The sequence below is a fragment of the Alosa sapidissima genome, chromosome 7 (assembly GCF_018492685.1).
Source record: "Alosa sapidissima isolate fAloSap1 chromosome 7, fAloSap1.pri, whole genome shotgun sequence".
Lineage (NCBI taxonomy): Eukaryota > Metazoa > Chordata > Actinopteri > Clupeiformes > Clupeidae > Alosa > Alosa sapidissima.
The window spans coordinates 33,588,256-33,609,729 of NC_055963.1; the positions used below are offsets into that span (position 1 = coordinate 33,588,256).

The 21,474-nt window shown below is 42.4% G+C and overlaps 1 protein-coding gene across 1 annotated transcript in view; it reads right to left on the reverse strand.

Annotated features, from left to right (window-relative positions):
• Window positions 1-21,223, reverse strand: part of fam120c (family with sequence similarity 120C) — a 36,051-nt gene extending 14,828 nt beyond the window's left edge. Inside the window, exons 1-10 of the mRNA XM_042097300.1 lie at window positions 19,799-21,223; window positions 18,925-19,171; window positions 18,507-18,589; window positions 18,112-18,240; window positions 17,463-17,565; window positions 16,890-16,963; window positions 14,990-15,276; window positions 13,862-14,108; window positions 6,530-6,701; window positions 5,845-6,094 (exon numbers count right to left, since the gene is read on the reverse strand). Coding sequence (XP_041953234.1) covers window positions 5,845-6,094; window positions 6,530-6,701; window positions 13,862-14,108; window positions 14,990-15,276; window positions 16,890-16,963; window positions 17,463-17,565; window positions 18,112-18,240; window positions 18,507-18,589; window positions 18,925-19,171; window positions 19,799-20,317 — 2,111 coding nt within the window. The 5' untranslated portion in view covers window positions 20,318-21,223. The remainder of the gene's footprint in view (window positions 1-5,844; window positions 6,095-6,529; window positions 6,702-13,861; window positions 14,109-14,989; window positions 15,277-16,889; window positions 16,964-17,462; window positions 17,566-18,111; window positions 18,241-18,506; window positions 18,590-18,924; window positions 19,172-19,798) is intronic.
• Window positions 21,224-21,474: the final 251 nt, after the last annotated feature.

Genomic DNA, 21,474 nt, shown 5'->3' on the forward strand with positions numbered 1-21,474 from the left:
GTAAAAAAATGACCATATCGGCCGATATTATATTGGCGGCCGATATATCGTGCATCACTAATTTTTTCAGTCCGATTCGATTTCGATTCAATTCTCGATTATCTCCCCATTAATTGACTAATAGCAACTTATACATGTTGATTTACATATCTGAATGAAAAAAACATGAATTCCTTAACATTGGAATATATGTTTATTGCTCTTAAGATTCCAAAAAAAAAAAAGACTATACAAGTGCAAAGTAATGCATTCTTAGTCAGAGGTAGCATTCAGTTCAGTTCAGTAGGTCTAATTGAGTGCCTGTCACTTTAAGAAGACGTTCGTGAGGGAATCCCTGCAATTAACATTAACACCGTTAAAACGCTGCTGATGTGTGAATGCAATTCTTAACGTAGTTAGTTCAAATAACGGTTCGTAGCCTACTTCTCCTTGGGACAAGCACTTTTGAGTCTTGGAAAACACTTTTCCATTTACATTGGGATTTTACAAACATTCAGAGTCAATAAAATGAGCCCTACATGAGTAACGAAATTGACAAGCAGATGTAAGTAAGCATGCTAAACTTGACATCCGAACAGTATTCTAACGTTAGCTTTGAGATACTGCTTGATTGCATAACTTAACTTAGTTTGGTCTCCTCAATGTAGGCTACTATGTTGTGATGAGACCTTAGCAGAGTTAACTTTAATGCAGCAGTTTCGAACAAATTTGTGCAGCATGGTCACGATGCTAAGCGGATTTAATAGCAATTTAGCCCACCGTGTTCTATGCAATGCTTCTATGTTGCAACAACAATCCTTCAACAATCGTAAATATTTTGTTAAATGCACATGCAGAGGAGCAGCGGGCTCATTACAAGAGAGAGTGGCCGGGGCAAGGAAAGGCTGCGTGCGTAAAAAGCACAGGTCAATGATTTCGTGGTCCCCAGCCACAGATTAGTCAACGTATGGGAAACACTGAAGGTGTAAAATTCAAAATATTTAGCGGCACACATTATGCTTAATGAATCGACGCCCATATTTTGCGTCAACGTATTTTTTGTGTCGACGTCATTGATTACGTCGACGCGTTGTCCCAGCCCTAGAACCAATATTTATTCAATTATTTATTTAAAGGATAACTCCGGTATTTAGAACTTTGAGTCCCTTTTCTGGTTTGTTTTGGATGAACTAGAGTGGTGGACACCGAAATTTTGACAATTGGTCCAGTCTCGACTTTTCGGACTCGTTTTGAATCGCCTTTACTGCTTCAGAGTGGCTGTCTACAGGCATGCACAAACATGTCCTTAAAAAAACCCTTAAAGGAGAATTCCGGTGTGATATTGACCTAAAGTGTGTTGAAACATGATACAGAGTGTGAACATATGTCTCATAGCTCATCTCAGCTTGTCCCCTGCACTCAGAAAGGTGGCGCTAGATAGCCGATGCTACCAACAGTTTTTCAATGGGGGTGCCTTGGGCATCGGCCTAGCCATGCAAATAAATCACAGTTTTACACCATTTACGGGGCTCAAAGTAGCTCCATACTTCATTGGTAGACTTCCAAGGGCCTTGACATTTAAAACGAGACATTGAGAACTTTGAAAAAGCACTGGTAGTTTATTTACAAGACAATTTATACAGACAGTACCTTGAGGAAGCTTACCGTTCGCCGCCGTGCAGATTCCAAAAATAATTCCGTGGAAATGCATGGATTCCAGTTGCTTCCATTAGCAGCAACTGGAATCCATGCATTTCCACGGAATTATTTTTGGAATCTGATCCCTTGTCATACCTGTTCATTCGTCCTTTTTGCTCGACTTATCGTGACTAAATTCAAGATGGCAGCGAACAAAAGTGCTTCTATGTGGCAACAACAATCCTTAAACAATCGTGAATATTTTGTCACTGCGTGAGTAAAAATAAGTGCAGCTCAATAAATTATTTTATTAATTTAAATAGTACAACATGGAACAGATTAGTCAACGTATGGAAAACACTGAAGGTATAAAATTAAAAATATTAAGCAGCACACGTTATGCTTGACGAATCGACGCGCATATTTTGCGTCAACGTATTTTTTGCATCGACGTCATCGTTTACGTCAACGCGTTGCCCCAGCCCTAGTGTCCACCACTCTAGTTCATCCAAAACAAACCAGAAAAGGGACTCAAAGTGCTAAATAGCGGAATTATTCTTCAATAACGATAATAGATTCATAAAATCCTGAATCAACATTCTAATATATGCAATTTTCCCAATGGAGAGCAAGAGCCTGTTCACTTCCAATTAAACCCATAGCACTGAAATTGTCTGCAATTCACCTAGAGTCCGCTCACTCGATGAAGGTGAGTGAACGGAACTATTTACATGTATGCTCACAGCCATTAGTCAACTGCAAGTTACTCTGTTGGCAGTATCATGATATGTTTAGTGCTGAGACGAGTAAGCTAAATACAGTAGAGAAAATACACTAAAGTGCCTAATTATGAATTAAAGCAGGGGTATTCAATTAATCTTCAGCGAGGTCCAGTTACGGAAAATTTCCTCAAGCAAAGGTCCGGAGCATCATAATCTTTAACGTGCGTGTGTAGGCTATGTATATGTATGTATGTATAATATTAGGATGGATGGATGGAGCCTAGTTGTAGATAGATAGATAGATAGGTACTTTATTGATCCCTAAGGGGAAATTCAAGAAATAGAAGATTGTAGGCCTAGGCCTAATGTTTAATGTGAAATAAAATAAGTAGCCTAAAAGGCAACATTCGAAATGAGGAGAAATAAGGCAAGATGAGAGTAGCCTAATTGGGGAGAAAAACTGAGTAGCCTTGGCTATTTTTAAGATCTTAACGTGAACTTAAAATAAAATTTGAGCTGAGACAAGGATGGATATTCCACAGCTGGTTCCTTGAACCCATTAATCAGCAAGTTTAATTTAATTGTTTTAGTTTTTTTTTATGTTGACCCGAAATCCTGGAAACCCAGGTATATCACGTTGTTAGGCAGTGAATGCATGTAGGCTTAACTAGATTGTGGTGGATCAATCATATTGCCTTCTTAAATCGTAAAATATTCTGTGGTCTCAGTTCACTGTTGAATGGGCCTAGCCTACCCTATGCTTGCTCAAAATATATGCTTTGTCTAGAGGTCCAGGGCAATTCCGCGCAAAACTGTCACATTGATATTTAGTTGGCGTTACGGACGTGACAGTTTTGCGTGGTATTGCCCCCGTATCGTTATATAAAGCTCTGTTCTCGCTGTCAAGCTTTCTCCTCTTTGAGCAATCAATGATTTGAAAATAACTTACTTATCGTTAACTTAGATATCCATCTGATTGTTTCTCGTCCCGTCTCCTCTCTCGTTTCAGGCCATCAGTCTCTTCTCCATAGTAGGCTACTTTACTCACTGACTCGTCTTTATCAGAATTCACAGATTTCACTGGTTGAGTAGCAGCAAGCGAAATGATGGTTCCTGAAGCAAATGCTGTTATCCTAACCATCAAAACATTTAGCGCAGCTTTGAAATCTTACGTGAAAATCTAAATTAGGCTATTATGGTCTGGGTCCGGATAGGATCACGTCACGGTCCGGACTCGGACCGCGGTCCGCCATTTGGTGATGGCTGAATTAAAGCATTAGAGTTTGCACCCCAAGCAGCATTGTATGTGGTCTAAGGCATAGCTACTATTAGCAATGCAATGTTAATGTTTACTTACCCAACAAGGGAAAGGTCTCTTGCAAAGTTAAGTAGACACTTTACGTTTGTTCGATCAGAAATTACATGGCATGGACATCCAAACAGTCAATGTCTATGCAACACAATGATTCCCATACATTGACTAATTCAGGGCAGTGCCCACGATATCAACAAAGACCACCACACAATGATTTTCTATATTGTGCTATTTAAATTAGGGCTGTGGAATATAATCATTTTCATGATGCCAACCAAGTCAACGCAACGAAAGTGAAACTGATTTGTGCATCCGATCAGTTTAAGGGTTCTTATTTTCCTTTGCCCATTTTTTCCCCTAATGACAGATAGGCGAGACAAATACCTAACACAATGCTGACATTAGCCTAGTATATTTAAGATGCTGTGCCAAAGCAGATCTTTCCATCGCGTTCACCACCGTCACAGATATGAAGTGAATAAAAGGTTAAAGGCACACTATGCAAGTTTTTTTTAGCTTAATTTCCCTTCATTTAACAGCTTCAGAGTCATTGGGATGGTTTTATGACTTTTTTCGGGTTGAATTGTGGCCGTCTCGCTTCCCCCTAGCGCCTGTGAGCGGAAAAACCACCCTTGCAACTGTGGGCCGGCGGCCCGACGGCCTCGGTGTCAGGAATTATAACGAGTGTAACGAATTGCTTTACTGCATTCAAATACACATACACGCCAGGCACCGGCTAGAAAAAGGTAGCGATGGAGTTTCTCAGACATCCGTTATGACAGAGCCAGCGAAAAAGAAGTAAAAACCGAGAAAACGGTAAGGAAATTGCCAATACTGCATAGTGTACCTTTAACTTATGGTTAGGTCTATTGAATTATGTTCCATGAAGAGTAGCCTACACAATCCATTGGGTCTTGTGATGACAGACAGGTACAGTCATACTTTAGTATGGTGATATTTTAATCGCAGTATAACATGATTTCCTGCGCAATCCCTGACTACACCACCTTTAAGTGAACTACACAAAAGTAATGCAAGTCATGATGTATTGCTAGCTTTGTGTTCAATAACAGCACATATCTTTACCTTAGCTAGTGGGCTATGCAATTAATGATGTCACAAGCACCACTCAATCTACCGACAGCTAGAAGAAAAGGTTAACTGAGAGCTCTTCTTACTGGCGCATTAAAGTTCTACACGCCTATCAATTTCAGAATGTCTACTTTATCATTATTATAATGTGGAATATGTTTTTTCTTTTGGTCATGTGACTGATACACACTTGTTGACTGCACATTAATTGCGACAATAAAAGAGTGCAGTATGTTTTTGTGGTGTTTGCTCCCTTCCCTTACACTACTTGTCATAAATAAAAATGAATGTTGACTACTGCTTTGTAACAAATCCTTATGTACACATTTATATCTCCATTAATGCTGAGGGGGCCCTGTGTTACAGCATTCTCTGGAATTATTTTCATATTCAAACAAAAAATTGGCAATGCAGCCTATCTGAAATCTTCCTTACTGTATCAATATTAAATCGTACCAAATTGGAAATTGAATCAAAGCCTTGTGAATAGGAATCAAATTGATTCAGTAAACAATGGTGATATCCAGCCCTACTTGTTACTGTAACCCCAAAAACTACATTCGATGTTGAGTGTGGTGTCTTCCAGCCAGTTATGGTAGCAAGCTAAACTTTCCACAATTGCCCACAAAGTACTGCCAGCAAAGTTAAGATTTTAAAAGGTTACTGAAAATAGACAAAATACAATCAGAAAACCCTGTCATAGTAACCAAAAATGTGTCTGAGGTAATTTGCAAAGCTGTCAGCGTAAAACCAAGATGCTACTACACAACAGGAGAGAGTTGCCCAATCACAGTCCTTGCAGTCGCCTTCGCCTTGCCACAAAGTTACAATTTTGAAGAGTTGACTGTCAGGCGACATCGTAGTGCTTGTCTAGCTACAAGATTCGACTTAGAAACATAAATTAGGCTTATGAGGAAGAGGCTGAGGGCAAATTTCCAGTGCATGGTTTAAGCTTAGTACCTAGACTAAATGAGAACTTGAGTGAAAGTCTCCACTTACAAAAACATTTAGTCTAGAAGAGAGTTGCCCAATCACGTCAGGCGACAGCATAGGGCTTGGGGGAGGGGGTTTACTCAAAGCAAAGAGAGATAAGCTCACCTGAGCACGCAGCACATGAGCAGCAGGTGCGAGGGCACGAGGGCTGGGTTGAGCAGGGCGGGGCAGTCAGAGCGCATGCAGGCCAGGAAGGCGCGCGTGCGTCGGCTCCGGTCCTCCGAGGCCCGGCCCAGCCACAGGCGCCGCAGGTTGGGGCAGGTCCACTCCCGGAAGCACAGCGCAGGGACCAGCTCCGGGGTCAAGGCCGACTTGGCTTTGCTGGCGCACCACTCCTTCACAATCACCGGGGGCACTGTGAAACCAGGGGAGAGGAAGGAGGAAGGGAGAGATTAACCATTAACAATTTACATGCAAACTCTCTCTTCAACTAGAAAATGCAAGATTATAATTGATTGTTTAGTCACATTTATTCTATAATGCCCACATTCGAGACCCTCTCCCTTGATGTGGTCCACTGTCCTACACCTGTTCTCAGCTTATGGCAGCCCTTTATACAATCTCCTGCTCAGCAACAATCGATAAAGAAAATTACTGCCCCAAGTCCATTTTACTTCTGCTAAAAATGTAAAATTATTAATAATTGACTCAATACATGAATACTGAAATGAAAAAACATTCGACCAACCAACCAATCGAGCATTCACCAAGCAACCACGTCTCCATTCTCTCCCCAAACATTGCTCCAATCCAGACCCCCCCACCACTGCTTCCCCTGCCCAGCCCTCACCTTCCACTGGGGCACGTTTGCGCATGGCCAGCCTCTCAGCCCGCCGCTGGGTCTCAGCCAGACTAAAGAGAACCCCATAGGCGTACTGCCGCGCCGAACGGAACAGCAGCGAGGCGGGGGGCAGGTCGGGGTTGCACTCGTCCTCAATGCACACCGGCATCTTCATCTCCCCCTGAGAGAGAGAGAGAGAGAGAGAAAAAGAGAGGAGGAAGAAGGAGAGGGAGGGAGGGAGAAGTAGTAGGGAAGAGATGGAAAGACAGGAGAAAAAGGGGGGAGACACAAACCAGAGCAGATTGGAAAGGGTTGGAATGACAAATGTAATGAAAATGAAAAAAACTAAAGAAAAAAAAACAAATCAATCAAGCAATAAAAAAAATGTAAAACAGAAAAGGCAAAACAGCCTTGAACTGTCTTGTTGTTTTCACTGTACAGGCCAGAGTTACTGCAGTGCCAGATGCTTGGACTAATTGGACTTTTATCATACATCACTTACAGTGTTAATGTTGGAAAATGTTGGAGTTCTTTTGTCACTTTTTGGAGCTATAGGCTAGTTGGTTCTGACCACTTTAATGAACTATGCTAAGCTAGGCTAATGGTGGGTCCACTGACTACGTTTCTGCTCGCAGAGAAGGGTATGTATTAGGGGTGTAAAGATTAACCGATACGCATCGGTATCCTTTTTTAACGTGTAAGATACGGCTACATCGATACGTGAAGCCCCGTATCGGAATAAAACTGAAATGAACCGGTCGTTATATCGATTTACTTGTTACGAATCGGTTCACAACCTTTTCTGCTCGCTCAGACTCTCATTTAAATTCCAAGCAGCGCGTTCGGTTCATCCCACGTCCGGTTTTGAAACTATACGTGGCACGGAATTGTGGGTAATGCAGTTTGTGTTTGGCTACATTCATTGCCCAAAGTTGTCAAATGACCTCATTACCCATACATCTACTGCAACTTAAGCACGTGACAACTCCCACTCGGTCGTTTGTTTTACAGTTTTTACTCTTTTGTTTTTCAAAATCCAGCGCGAAATTAAACACTAAACAGGAACGATAGTCTGTAGAGTATAGCCTTACGTTTGATGAAGGGATTTCCTTAATGTTAAATAATGTATCCAGTGTTTCCCCTACAGTGTATTTAACAGCGGCGCAGCGCCGCCGCTGGATTTTCAGCGCCGCTGCAACATAATATCACGAGATTCACTTAACACACTGTAAAAGCACAACGGCCAACGTCATCTCGAAATTGTTTTCTGAAAGTCTTGAGTAAGTTAAGTGCATCAAATCCGCACTTAGCCTCTCATTATTCAGGACATATATGCGGCATGATGTGTCAGGTGATTACAAGCCCAAAGACAAGTCTGCAGCCCATATGGCTAGCCTACGTTCTGAACACGGTTACATTGTTTAGCTATCTGACTGATGGGGTCTTGCTCCGCCACAGTGTAGCCTATGGTGTCATCGTTCACTTGTAGGTTACACAATAAATAGCCTACTTATAGGCCTGGTGACAATAAAAAATTATATTAGTTATATTTCATCACGAAGCTGTTTGTATGCCGTGAATTCGCTTGTAGCCTATGCCATATGTTAAGCTTGAGCAATTCCTCTGATCCAAAGCCTGCTTTGACACATTGACACTAATGTGAAACATACATCCTCCTCTCCTAGCCTACATCAAATAAAAGAAACCAATTCATGATTACCGAAATGAATTTAACATGGGGGAAAAAAGTTTGTTGCGATTTAGCCTACTGTTGTGATGCGGTTCTTTCTGCTGATTGGATTTACGTCCGGTGTCGTCAACTCTGAGAACTCTTGCTCCGGCTGACAATTTTATCCAGAGAGCTGAGATTTCCCAAAGATGAGCCTCCATCAACATTCAACGACAAATTATTAAAACGTAAGTAATGCAATAGAGTAAACCAATGTGCTACAAGGTGTATGGTCTTAACGTTAATTGTAGCCTAGACTTGTAACGTTAGCGTAGGGCTACATGTAATGTTTGCATGGGAAAGCTAGGCGAACACAGTCTAGGCCTGTTTAAACTTTCTGATAGTTAAAGGAAATATGAGCATATGTTGGCATATACGTATAGCCTAAATTCTGTCCACTTAGCTATAATAGGCTATCACAAACAGACCTTTTCTACGTTTGCGGCATTAGACATAGGAGCCTACATTCTCTTATCAGAAAGACGTGTTCTCATAACTTCAGCGTTCTCTTGACGGTGAGACGAACGGTCGCACTTCAATGAAGTAGCCTAGGTCCTTTTCGAGTTAATTGTGAGTGAGTTGTATGGTAACTGTGGGAGTGATGTAGAAGAAAAGTGAGTATTTACTTTTTTATACGTGGGTTTGTTGTTTTGGGACTGAGAAATAGACTACAAGGAGAGCATCTGGCTACGTGCATGCGTGTCAGCATTAATGGCCCCCCAACAATTCAATTCAATTCAATACCAAAGAGCCTTAGAGATGTTCTTTGAAAAGCCCAGAAAAATTAAGTGCTCGCAGATTGGGTGTGGCCTTTGCCATTAAGACAAATTTAAATAAATTGTAAATAATCTTTTTCTGGGTTGTGCCATTTCATTTTTCTTCTATCATTTTTAACCAATAATGTAAAAGAAAGCTGAAAATGTCCACAAAAGAAACACGAAGGTATGATATATAAAAAAAATTAATTAAAAAAAATGCGCAACACCCCCCCCCCCCCCCCCCCCAAAGAAATAGCACCGCTGCTGGAAAAATTTCTAGGGGAAACACTGGTATCTTTTCTTGTATCGAATCGTGCCCATGTATCTAGATGCGAATCGTATCGTCTTTCACATGAGAGAGTCACACCCCTAGTATGTATCCATCATCATATCTAAGTGTGGGGGAGATGGCAAATCAGCTAACTTCCCAAAATGTTGGCGTGTTCCTGTAAGGCTGCCCCCAGAGAGCACTGAGGAGTAGTGTTACTATGGTTGAATGTGCACTCTGACGGCCATACCAATGAGCCTGGCTTTTTGGTGTTGTAGTCAGGGTGCAGGTTTGGTAACCTGTAGACCTGTGTTTTAACCCAGGTGGGGTGACTGCACTCTCTCTTCACTACATATGTGGTGAAGAAGTGGAGTGGCTTACTGTGAGGCCATCAGCCACTTGCCCAGAGTATGAGCCGTATTAAGGCTGATTATTGCTTCTGCATAGAATTGATGGAGTAGCCCCTCTACGTCACCGTGTACCCCCTCCGAGCTCTACGCCGTCGCTAGACATGCATCTCGAAAAAACTGTTGACTTTGCATCGAGGCGACTCAGATCGCAAGGGCTGTGATTGTTCAACCCATCCCGTGTTTTTATAGCCGGCGTGCTCCAGTAGTCTACTGGGTAGTAGCAACATTCACTGACAGAAGCTTTGAAAATAAACCAAAATGACATTTTTGGTAACAATCAGGTTATCCAATTGTACCGCATGTATTTGTCAGTAATGTTTCAGCACTTCGCCAGATTGCAGTACGTTGTGGGAAGTTCGCTTGCTAACATAACAAACTGGCTGGCAGACACCAAACCAAAGACTTATTTTCTGGTTTCAATAACCAGAGGTCGGACAAAGTCACTGTAAGTTTCAAGTCCAAGTCAAGTCTTACCAAGGCCAAGTCGAGACCAAGACCATGTCCTTATTTTTTTTTTATCCTAAACAAGTCACTGTCATATTATGCAACCGCATATTAATATGTCATAATATGTGAGGTGTGTGAGTTAGGGAGTGAAGTGTGTGGATGACTATTTGGATGGGTGAGTGAATAGCTTTTACAGTGTGTCATAATGTTTCCATTCATCATATTAAGAGTTTATATTTCAATTAAAAAACATGTTTAATGTTGCCAAATTAGGCAATGGCAAAGTAGAATACAGAAGGCCTACAACAAAACAAAAATGAGCAGGGATGGGAGTAACAGGGGAACGGTCATATTACATTTCCCCATCATGGAGATGATCACATTAACAGTAATAATCCCTGCTCTAAACTTATAGGCCTACATAAGACACAAAAATTGAAAACATAATTGTGCATGTGTATGTGTGTTTGGCTGTGTGAATGCATACATAACATCTATGTGAAACTACATACGAATATTATGAATAAAATGTGCATTTTGGAGGCAATCAGTGGTGTGATTGACTTTAGCTCATTAATTGCGTTAGCTGTTCCCCACTCGCCCGCTCCAGTAGAGTGGCTTTGCGCTATCCCCTGCCCCCTCCTTCTAACCTCTGTGCGTGAGACTCTCCGCAGCAAGCACATGCTCCTGTGCAGAATACACGGCCCTACTCTCCATACGGTAACATATGATTGACGTGACGTGCAAATAAGCGATAGAAAACGCCAAATGAAAGCTAAGAAATACTAATAACAAATATTACCCCCCTCCCCCACGAGCACTCATATCGCGCCTATCGGGATCCGCCACCATTGTTATTTCTGAATCCTTTGCACGCCACACTTAAAATTAATTCCAAACTTTATGTTACTCCTGTCCAAGTAGCCTACATGTTATGCCGTAGTTTGATAGTTTATCTACTGAATGGATAAACATGCCCGCAGGAGTTAGTCTACAATAACAAATAGGCTACCTATCTACGCATTCCAACGAACATTGTTGAGGTCATCAAGCCCATAGTCTACTCAATACCAGGTGAATAAACATTCATTTACCTTCACAATTCTTGCTATTTATGTTGCAAAACACAACGCTGATATGGGTGTAAGTTTGAAATGCCATCTGTCATTGATGATGATTCCGTGATAGTTTTGGTTAGCTCCGTGGAGCAAATTAAATTGTTTAGGCTATCATACCACATCCCAGGATCAGAGGATCCATCACAAGATCACAGGATCCACTAGTCAGACGACACAACGGGAGCATGTTCAGTGATGATCATCCCTTTTCCTTTCTCATACTAAATAAGAGACCTGCATTCCATGCAAAATAATGTTGCGTTTCAGGTGTAACGTTAAAGACAAACTTGAGACTGCTGAAGTTGGTATGGGCAGAAAATAGTTATGTTTTATAAGATGCAAATCATTTTACCCATGCCGCAAGCCATTACAAGTCAAACATGCAACGTCCGAGTCGAGTGAGTCAATAGAATCAGGGCCAAAATTTCACTGCGGGATTGCAGGTATTGCGCAGAGACACTTCACCAATGTGCACTCAATTAGACCTACACACCACATTAAAGATATGCCTAAGTGTAATAATTTAAACATCAATATGAAGCATTCAAATTACTAAATATGTTTAGCTACTAGTAATTACTAGTAAAAAAACTGTACATTATTAACTAAATACTCATTTATGAATTAAAAATATATGAAATATAAACATATCACATAAGCCATCATTTTTAGTCAAGCAGAATCTAGGATGGCCACTGTTGTGAATGATCCCACTACAGTATATTCAATATTACTGATGACGTCAAGGTGGTGGGGGCCCCAAAATCAAACACATTTTGTAAAAAGTATCGAAGAAGTATCGAAATCGCAATTCTTGACTTGGTATCAGAATCGAACCCCCACCCCCCCCACCCACCCGCTTGTGTAAATCCCCCCTACATGAATAACCTAAGGAGGGAATTCCCCTCCATTTTGAAAAAATTTAAGCCCTGAGCATGGAAGTCCAAGTCGAGTTACAAGTCATTTCTAATTTTGTCAAGTGGAAGTCATCAAAATCGTGAATTGAGTCCACACCTCCGACAATAACTATGTTATTTAAATATACTGTGTCTATTTCTCGGTAACCTTTACAAAATCTAAGCAAGAAAGTCCAAACAAATAACATTGATATTTCAACACGTCAGTCAATGGAGTTTGCCAGTCCGACTACCGTTTCGGTGTTGAGCTTCGCAGACACGGAAGATGCAGAAAGCTTTAGCAACTCACATACAAAATACTATATCCACAATTTTGAAAAAAGAGTATGTGTACTCTGCTAATCCCACCCACATAATTGTGACATGACTAGAAAGCCCAAGTTGTTCTCTTGATGTGCAAATGGTGCTTGACTTAAAAGTTCTTAAGACTCACTTCCCCCACAGAAAACAAAAATGAATTGCCAGGTCTCAGGAGGGTTTAGCTTCAATAGATAACACCAGCACTGGACTTGCTAGTTGCGGCCAAATTCTAATACAGGAGAGCAAAAAGAGAATGTGGGGAAAAGGAACGAGCCAAACAGAGGGCTGCAATAAGACATTGGAATGTTCTGCCATGTCAAGGTTTTTGACCCACTGCCAGGTAAAGTTAATACAAGTTATGAATCACCCAGTGCTTGCCAACAAGTAGGCCATTTTCTGCCATATGGCCCTGAGTCACATCCCAATACAGCAGGCACTCCCAGCCTCTAATGCTCTAAACTGTATGTGCAGAGAGGCAATATTAAATCATTGTCTGTTGGTCTATAGTAGGCGTCTCTGGCTGAAGTTCACTGCTGGTTACCCTGGTAACATCACAAATCAAGTAGGCAGGACTCCAGGGGTGCAACACTGAACTGTCCTCATTCCCATTGGCAGATGCTTCCCTTTGGGTGCTTCTACATTGGATCACTTGCCATTCACACAAAGCACAATTCTTTCTTTTTGTTTCCAGCACCACCCACTTGACAACTGTCAGTGTTCACCAGCCTCTAGTCACTATTAATCACATATCCTCATTGAAAATGAATGGCATCTCTACAGAGTGTATGGTTGGTGGGCTCTCAAAACCTTTTCAACGTGCATCAAAAATGAAGCGCTGCTCCACACCCATCCCACACAGTCACCACCCTAACTCAACACTGCCAATGATCGAAAGGCTGTCTACACTTGGAATTCCCAACCTTCATGCAAAATGAACGGCAGCTGGTCATTCAGCTGTGCTCAGTGTGTGTGTGTGTGTGTGTGTGTGTGTGTGTATAGTCAGATTCTACTCGAGTAGTACTTATTGTATAAGTATAAACTCTTTTGATCCCGTGAGGGAAATTTGCTCTCTGCATTTATCCCAATCCGTGAATTAGTGAAACACACACAGCACACAGTGTACACACAGTGAGGTGAAGCAAACACTAATCCCGGCGCAGTGAGTCAGCGGCGCTCGGGGAGCAGTGAGGGGTCAAGGGCACTTCAGCCGTGCCTATTGGTCGGGGTTTGAACCGGCAACCCTCCGGTTACAGGTCCGAAGTGCTAACCAGTAGGCCACGGCTGCCCCTAACAATATCCTAGTGTGTACCTAACTGTACCTTGATTGTTGCAAGGATCTTTGGATAAAGCGTCAGCTAAATGTTAATTTGTGTGGTGGTGGCGGTGGTGGTTACCTTGGTGAGGATGTGGTAGATCTGTGGGTACATGAGGCCCCTCCGGTGTCTGTGCTCCGCCACCCTCAGCACCTCCGCGCTGACCTGTGGCAGGGGTGGCGTGGTGATGTCCATGTGACTGCGCGTCGCCATGGAGAGCAGCGAGGGGATCGAAGGCCCGCTCCCGTTGCCGTGGGGACCGTCACCTGAAGCTCCGCCCCCACGGCCAGAGGAGTCCTCCCACCTGGAGCCTTTGTCCGCTAAATGGCTGGAGGAGGGAGACAAGAGGGACACACCTGTTAATTCAAGAATGGACCAGCCTGGCAACAGTTCTATAGAAATACTAAAGTTTATTGAATCAGTGGTCATCAGCCTTGTTCCTGAGTCATTTACCTTTGCTCTGATCCCACCTGTCTAAAGCTTTTCTGAGTAATTATGCTTTTCCCATACCCTGGAAATCCAAAATTCTCACAAGAGCACAATTTGAATTGTCTCTGCGAGACACTCTGGCAATGAGTAATGATGCATGTTACTTTTACCCCTTGCATCGCGAGGAACCAATCACATCTGTGTATCTGATATAGGCGGGCCAGAGGCAAGCTAAACAGATGACAACAGCGCTGCTATGAATCAGTCAGTAAACATTGGTCGTAGTGTTATCCAATTGCGTTCCTGGGTCATTTACCTTTGCTCTGATCCCACCTGTCTAAAGCTTTTCTGAGTAATTATGCTTTTCTCATGCCTTTAGTCAGACATGACTGAGATGAAACAGGAAATGAGTGGGAGAGAGAAATGATGAGCAGGACTGAGAAAATGACTCAAGCATCACACAAATCTCATTGCCACTCCAGGGGTATGGACCCACGAATCTCATGGCCACCTGGTGCAGAACTCCTGTGCTCTGCGGCTCCTCACCAGCCACTGTATTTATACAGATCCTGATTGGCTAAATCAGGTGTGCTCAGCTAATCAAGGGCCACTGATGAGCTCAGTCGGGCATGGAGAGCAAGGAAAGATGGAAATCATACAGTGAGTGAGTGTGTGTGTTGGGAGGGGTTGTTGGTGTGGGATTAAGAACCACAGCGATAGATCATCCATCACTAGAGTGCTGAAATCTCAAAGTACTGACAGTCCTGGCAAACGACTCACTTTGTGCTGGTGTCATTTTGCTCCTCCCCATCTGAGGAGGACGAAGGAGAGGGGGAGGTGCCCGAGGGAGCAGCTGTGTGGTGATTCGGCAGTCTGCTGCCACCTTGAGTGGAATCATAAGGAGCCGACCAATCAGAAAAGCCCATTTTCCCAACTAGAGAATCGTTACAGTCTTGTAGAGGGGGAGGCGGGTTCGGGAATAGCAGGGCAGGTCCGGGACCAGAACCAGGTCCGTAGGGCGCCCCGGGATAAGGCACCTTTACACCCGACATCTGAGGTGGGCCAAACTAGGACAGACACAACACAAGCTGAAGTAAGAACATCTGCAGTCACCATAATTACAATACTATTCCAAAAGACCTGACTATATACTATATAATCAGAAGTAATTTGAATAAATAAATAATAAACGAGCATGACTAAGATATTGACTACAACCAATCAAGGAACAACATAAATTACCTTAAAATACATTTCCAGGTTAACCCTTAGAACCCTAAGCTGTTTTTAGGGCATTTTCACTACCTTTATTCATAAGGATTTATTCTGGTCATTGTAAGTGCCACACACACATATTATATATTGTTTTTTTCAGTTCATGTATTAGTACTAGCATTGATTTTATTTTGATTTTTAAAGAATTAAAATATAAAAAGTGTATTATACAAATTCTTATATATATAAGAATTTCGACATGTATCTCACCACAGCAAGCTCATAGCTCTACATGCATTTCATGTGTGTGTAGGGCAGACTGTCCTGAATCGGGCAATACAATTGCCATGTTGGAGGGATACTCTGGGGCTGAGCAATTTACAGAAATATGTGGTGTGTGATTTACGGAAATAAATGCCATTTTTTATTTAGTGATGAAAAATGACCTTTCTGCGCTCCATATCTGTGACACGAACTGATCTGACCTGACTTGACCCGAGGTTGTATGTTAGACTGCGTGCCTATGGTGTATGTACTCATAATGATTCTCAACTTTTTACTGCAACAAAGTGAAGGCAAAAAAGGTGTTTCTTTGTTGAACAATTTGGGATGCAATGTGAGCCTTGAATTGGATGCCATGCAGGAATTTGCTAGGATCTCAAAACCGGATTATAAACATGCTTTGCCATAGCAAAGCATGTTTATGTTTATCACGATAGCGTTGGATTATAAACATGCTTTGCCACAAAAACAGACAAAAACGTGGGGTAAGTCCAGCTTTATGAAGTTATTATTTTGCTGTCACTTCGTCTGTTTTATAACCCAGAAGGATGTACTTGATATCAAATGATAGCTCTGAGTCTCCTCTTTCATCTGACATGCGTGGCATATCTATCCGATCACGGGTCCGCGAGTAATTCAAACGAGAGTAATGGGTGTGCAGCGTTGGTTTGTGTACATGAGGTTATTATTTTGCAGTCACTTCGTCTGTTTTTATAAGACAGAAGGATCAATATACATGGTACCAATGGATAACCCTGTGTCTCCGCTTTCATCTGATATGCTTGCCATATATATGCGATCACGGGTTTGTGAGTAATTCAAACAAGAGTAATGGGTGCGCAGGTGAACGCAGAGAAGTATAGACTGTGAATATGATGCAATTTGATTTAATTTCATGTTTTTTTTTATTTTCATACTTGATCGTACAGACAAGTGTGTAGTCTCGTTGAAAAGCCCCACTTCTGCTCTGTCACGCAATAAAGGTTTCATCTCGCTGCGATGAACAGTTCCGGAGCAATGTAACAGAGAAGAAAGGGTGTGTTTTTTGACGCACTTTGCGTCAATCGGGTTCTAAGGGTTAAACCACTAAAATGTATTAATAACACTGAATAGGAACACCTAAAAAAAACTATAAATTAAGGAGGCTTTGGAACGAGTAGAGCAGCACACTTAAGAGACTTACCGGGGCTTTTCCAGGCGGCATGTTCCCCATGGGGCCTGGAGGTCCACCAAACTGACCAGGTCCGAAGCCTGGGACTAGAGCCGTCACAAGGCCAGCAGGGACGAGCCATCAGTCGGGAACAGATGGCAGTGAGTGGGAGGGTGGGGTGGGAGCAGAGAGAGAAAGGGAGAGAGGTGGAGAAAGCAAGAGAAAAGAAGAGTGAGAAAGAGAAACAGAGAGAGAGAGAGAGAAAGAGATAAAGAAGCAGAGACCCTGACCATCAGTAACAGAACATGCAAACTCCTCCATGAAAGTTTCAAAATCTAGTTCCTAAAGTGTCTGTTTACCAGTCTATTTGCAGTACAACTTAGACAGCTAAGAAGGGTGGGTCAAACTGCCAGAGGGCAATCTAGTATGTGAGCAACAGAACTACTTTCACTTACTGTGAGAGCATATGCTATATCTACCAGAAACCAACTGAAAATCCAGCTACAACTAAGAAAAAAGAAAATAAATTTCTCCCCTTCAACAATCAATCTTCTTGCAGACACAATACTAGTAAAGCAGCATGCAAAGAGAGTACAAAATACTCACAGGGATAAGGAGAGGGTCCCATAGAAGGAGGTCTGGGTTTACTGGCCATTGAAAAGTACTCCACTGCCTTCTTAAAGCGCTCTATTTTATCCTCCATTCGAGACTAGAGAGAAGGAAACAGGAGATACTGCTCTCAGTCACAGTCCACCTTCATGTAATACACATTTATGTTCAGATTTTCATAGTGTATGCTTTATGTCTCTTTAGTGGTAAAATGGCTTTATCTGCTTCCACCACACTAGCAAGCACTAGTGCACCACAATAGTCAGATTATTTGCACATGGAAACATACTTGGCATTAACCTCATTTCTAATAGTGATTCATTTGGACTGTCAAGTATGTGGGTGTCATGTTCTGTGAGCCACAATCACTCAGTATACTCCAGTGTTCCCGCAGAATTGAATTCTATTTGTGGTGGTAGGTTTGCAGAATTAACTCGAATGCAACAGTTTTTAACAAATTAGTGCAGCGCGGTTATGAATCTAACCAGATTTAAGCACAGTTTAGTACAACCAGGAAAATCATTGTGTGGTGGTCAATGTTGATATTGTGGTGGGCCGCCACAAATAAGTCAATGTATGGTTAACACTGTACTCTAACGAAAGTGTTGGGAAGCTTGGTTGGCAGGAGGAGAGGGGAAAGGGGTACCTGGGACTGCTTGAACACATCCCTGGCCACAGCATCCAGATTCCCAAGGTCTTTGATGGACGCTACATACTCAGACACAGCCTTAATGACGACTTCACAAGGAGGGAGCACCAACTGGTGGGCCCTCACCTGAGGAAGCACGGAAAATTAGAAAGAGAGAAACTTTGTTAGAGACACACAAGAGAGAGAGAGAATGAATGAATGAATACATAAGTAAGTAAATAAATAAATAAACAAATAAGACTTTCAAATAAATAAATCCTATAACCACCAGAACATGGCACTGAAAATGAAAAAGTCAACCAGACAGACCAATCAGAGAAGTCAACACCATGTATCTGGAGCAACATTATGTAGAATGGCACACAGAATGTGTGAGGGAAACAGGAAAGCACCTTCAGAGAGGCAAGAGGGTGTTCTGGGCCCAAAAGACTCCAATGAAAGGCAGCCAAGTCCTCATCTGGCAAAATGTGGTTACCTGAAACAAAACAAGGCAACCACATTAAAAACCACATTAACTCAAACATTGGGCAACCTGCACAACCAACAATGTAATATGCCTACTCATTAACCACCTGTTCATTAACATACCTAAACTCCAGCTAGGACTTTTTCCCCATAGCAATCTGACCTCAATGTTTTTGGCCCTCATCTACTATTTGCTTGCATTATGGTTCCTTTGTAAGTGTCGTTAGGTTAAAAAAAAGGCACTAACTGTATGTAAAAGCATACCTAAACATATAATATAATGCACATTACATGCAGTGTATAAATGCAATTTTTTACATATTGTATGAATATAAACATGCATACCAAGCAGAGCAGCAAACATTGGCAGGTGCTGAGTCTTGAGGCCAAGCTGCCGGGCGGCTTCAGAGAGCAGGTACTGGTGAGTGGTCAGGTTCTTGCCATTCCAGGAGAGCTTGAGAGCGTGTGAGCTGAAGTAGGCTGGGACATTGCATAGAGCAAACTCTGAGTCCTGCGCGATCAGGCCGTGGAAACCATAGTCCCTGTACAGGGACAGCACCTCCTGATGGTGGTCCTCCAAAGTCTGAACCACCTAGAGACAAGGAGAGGGAGTGTGAATATAAAATGGAAAGAAACATGATGTGCACGTGCAGTGGGATGCACTTGCTGAGTGAAAACTATAAAAAAAAAAAACACCAGTTCTGGCTTCTGTATTTAAAGTGGACAAACCAAGCTGCAAGCAGAAGCAGACAAATCTGTCCATAAAAAAGGAAATACCGTACATCAGTTTGGATTGCAATACAGGCAAGTATTATTATAGGCTATTGGGAGGATGGGGTTCAAAGTAAACAGAATGCCAACAATCCAACAGCTGCATCTTTTGAAAATCTTAAATGACATAACTACTAGTGACCTGAGCAAAGATTACTGATTTAAAAACTCCTAGAACATCACACAGTCGAAATATACCACCATACGGTACAACCACTAAACACATCACATGCACTTATTCACATGAAACATTACGCTGAAAAATACCAGAAAACGCAATATGAAAATAGCTAATATGCAAAGGGGGGTATTATCCACTGTAAACAGTTATATCTATATATAACTACATAACTATATGTATATATATAATTGGTTTTACATACATACATAAACATCACACATGTCTTGAGTAAACTGTCGTGAAGCATAAAGGCCATATTTGACTTACCCGCACACGGAAGCGGAACATGGCGAGGCGGACACAGTGGCTAAGGCAAGCCGGGGGCAGGAACCAGGCCCGCGGAGGCGGCGTGGCCTTGCTGCCGACGTGGTTGACAATGAGCTGCGCAGTCTGCCGCTGCCCCTGCGACCGCCGCGCCCACTCCGGCCAGCGATCTTTTCCGAGTGTGCCGTTGAAAATCACTACTAGCTCCAGGCCTCCCTGATACAAACAGGCCTGCGAGAGAGCCGCCAGATAACCGAGCATCGCGTTCCACTCGCCTCCACATACCCAATCTGTCTGATAGCCGCCGTACAGACGTTGCAGGCCAGAGTCGGCATCCACCAGAATTCGAGCTGGCGGAGGTGGTGGAGGCAGAGAGCTTGGGTGATGGGGATGATGGTGGTGGTGGTGGTGGTGGTGAGGGGGTTGCCGGGCTGCTGTTCGGGCGAGTTTAAGGAGGTCTACGGGAACAGCAGCGCCCGGGCAACGCTTCTCGAGATACTCCTGGAAACCTTGAATTCCCATTGCAATGTTAAACGTTACTTTATTCCTGTTCAAACGATCAAATGTGGGATCGTGCAATGTGAAGTTGAAGATGTAGTAACCGACGTAGTAATGCTTGTCTTCGTTAAATGAAGAATATGTTTACAGTTTGCAAACTATGTCATAAAACTTGACAGCCAGTTACACGTTGACCAGTACCTTGCCAACTACAGCAGAATAACTGTAGCAATTTTACAAATTTGGTCGTAAGAGTGCAACGGTGTGTTCATTCCTTTCGGTATATTTTGGTGGGCTGCCAGAATGACTATAGCACAACTACCAGATTAACTTTTTCGACCAATTACAGTGTTGCTAGCTGAACAAATACAAACTTGCACAACAATGTTACAATAACTAGTAACGGCGCGCAAGCTAGCTAAATAACAATTATGATATCGGCAATGTCTCAAACACCACAAATATAATCCCACTTGCTAGCAAACTGGCTACACATTTGCGGAGCAATTTCTACGCATTTGTTCCCAAACATAGCGAAGTCGTTCACACCACAATGGTAATTTGACCTTAAAGAAAACCATGCAACCATTTGATTATCCACACAATTATGCTGAAGGCTGACTAGCCAACGTTAACGTTAGTTAAATGCCTTCTGCTAGTAACAAACTAGCTAGCTAACTTAGCTGGTTAGCTAGCTAAGGTCCCGGCGTGATTGACGCGTCAACTAGCTCGCTAGAAAAGACAAATTGGGGGCAGACACGATGCGGAATGAGATGGGTGATTAGAAAAAAATAAAGTAAAATAACTAAAATAAAATAAAAATAAAACCCCAACTTTGTCTCCCTCGCTCTCTTTCTCACTCACGACTTCATGTTGAGGAGAGGAACATACTTTCAAGCGACGTCGGCCATCTTGCGACTTCCTCGCGGACTAACTAAAAGTGGGAGGAGGTATCAGGAGGAGGAGAGTGGGCGGGGTGAGGACCTGGTAGCTGGGAGTTGTATTTATTATTTCCCCTATTTTTCATTTGGAAATATATAAATGGTCTAATGGAAGACTTCAACTACCAAGATAGCCAAAGTTACAGCTTGATCGAAACACTTAAATCCAAGACATACAAAACACTGATTTCTAACATATAGATAATATAGATAACAATAGACATATAGATAACAATCTAA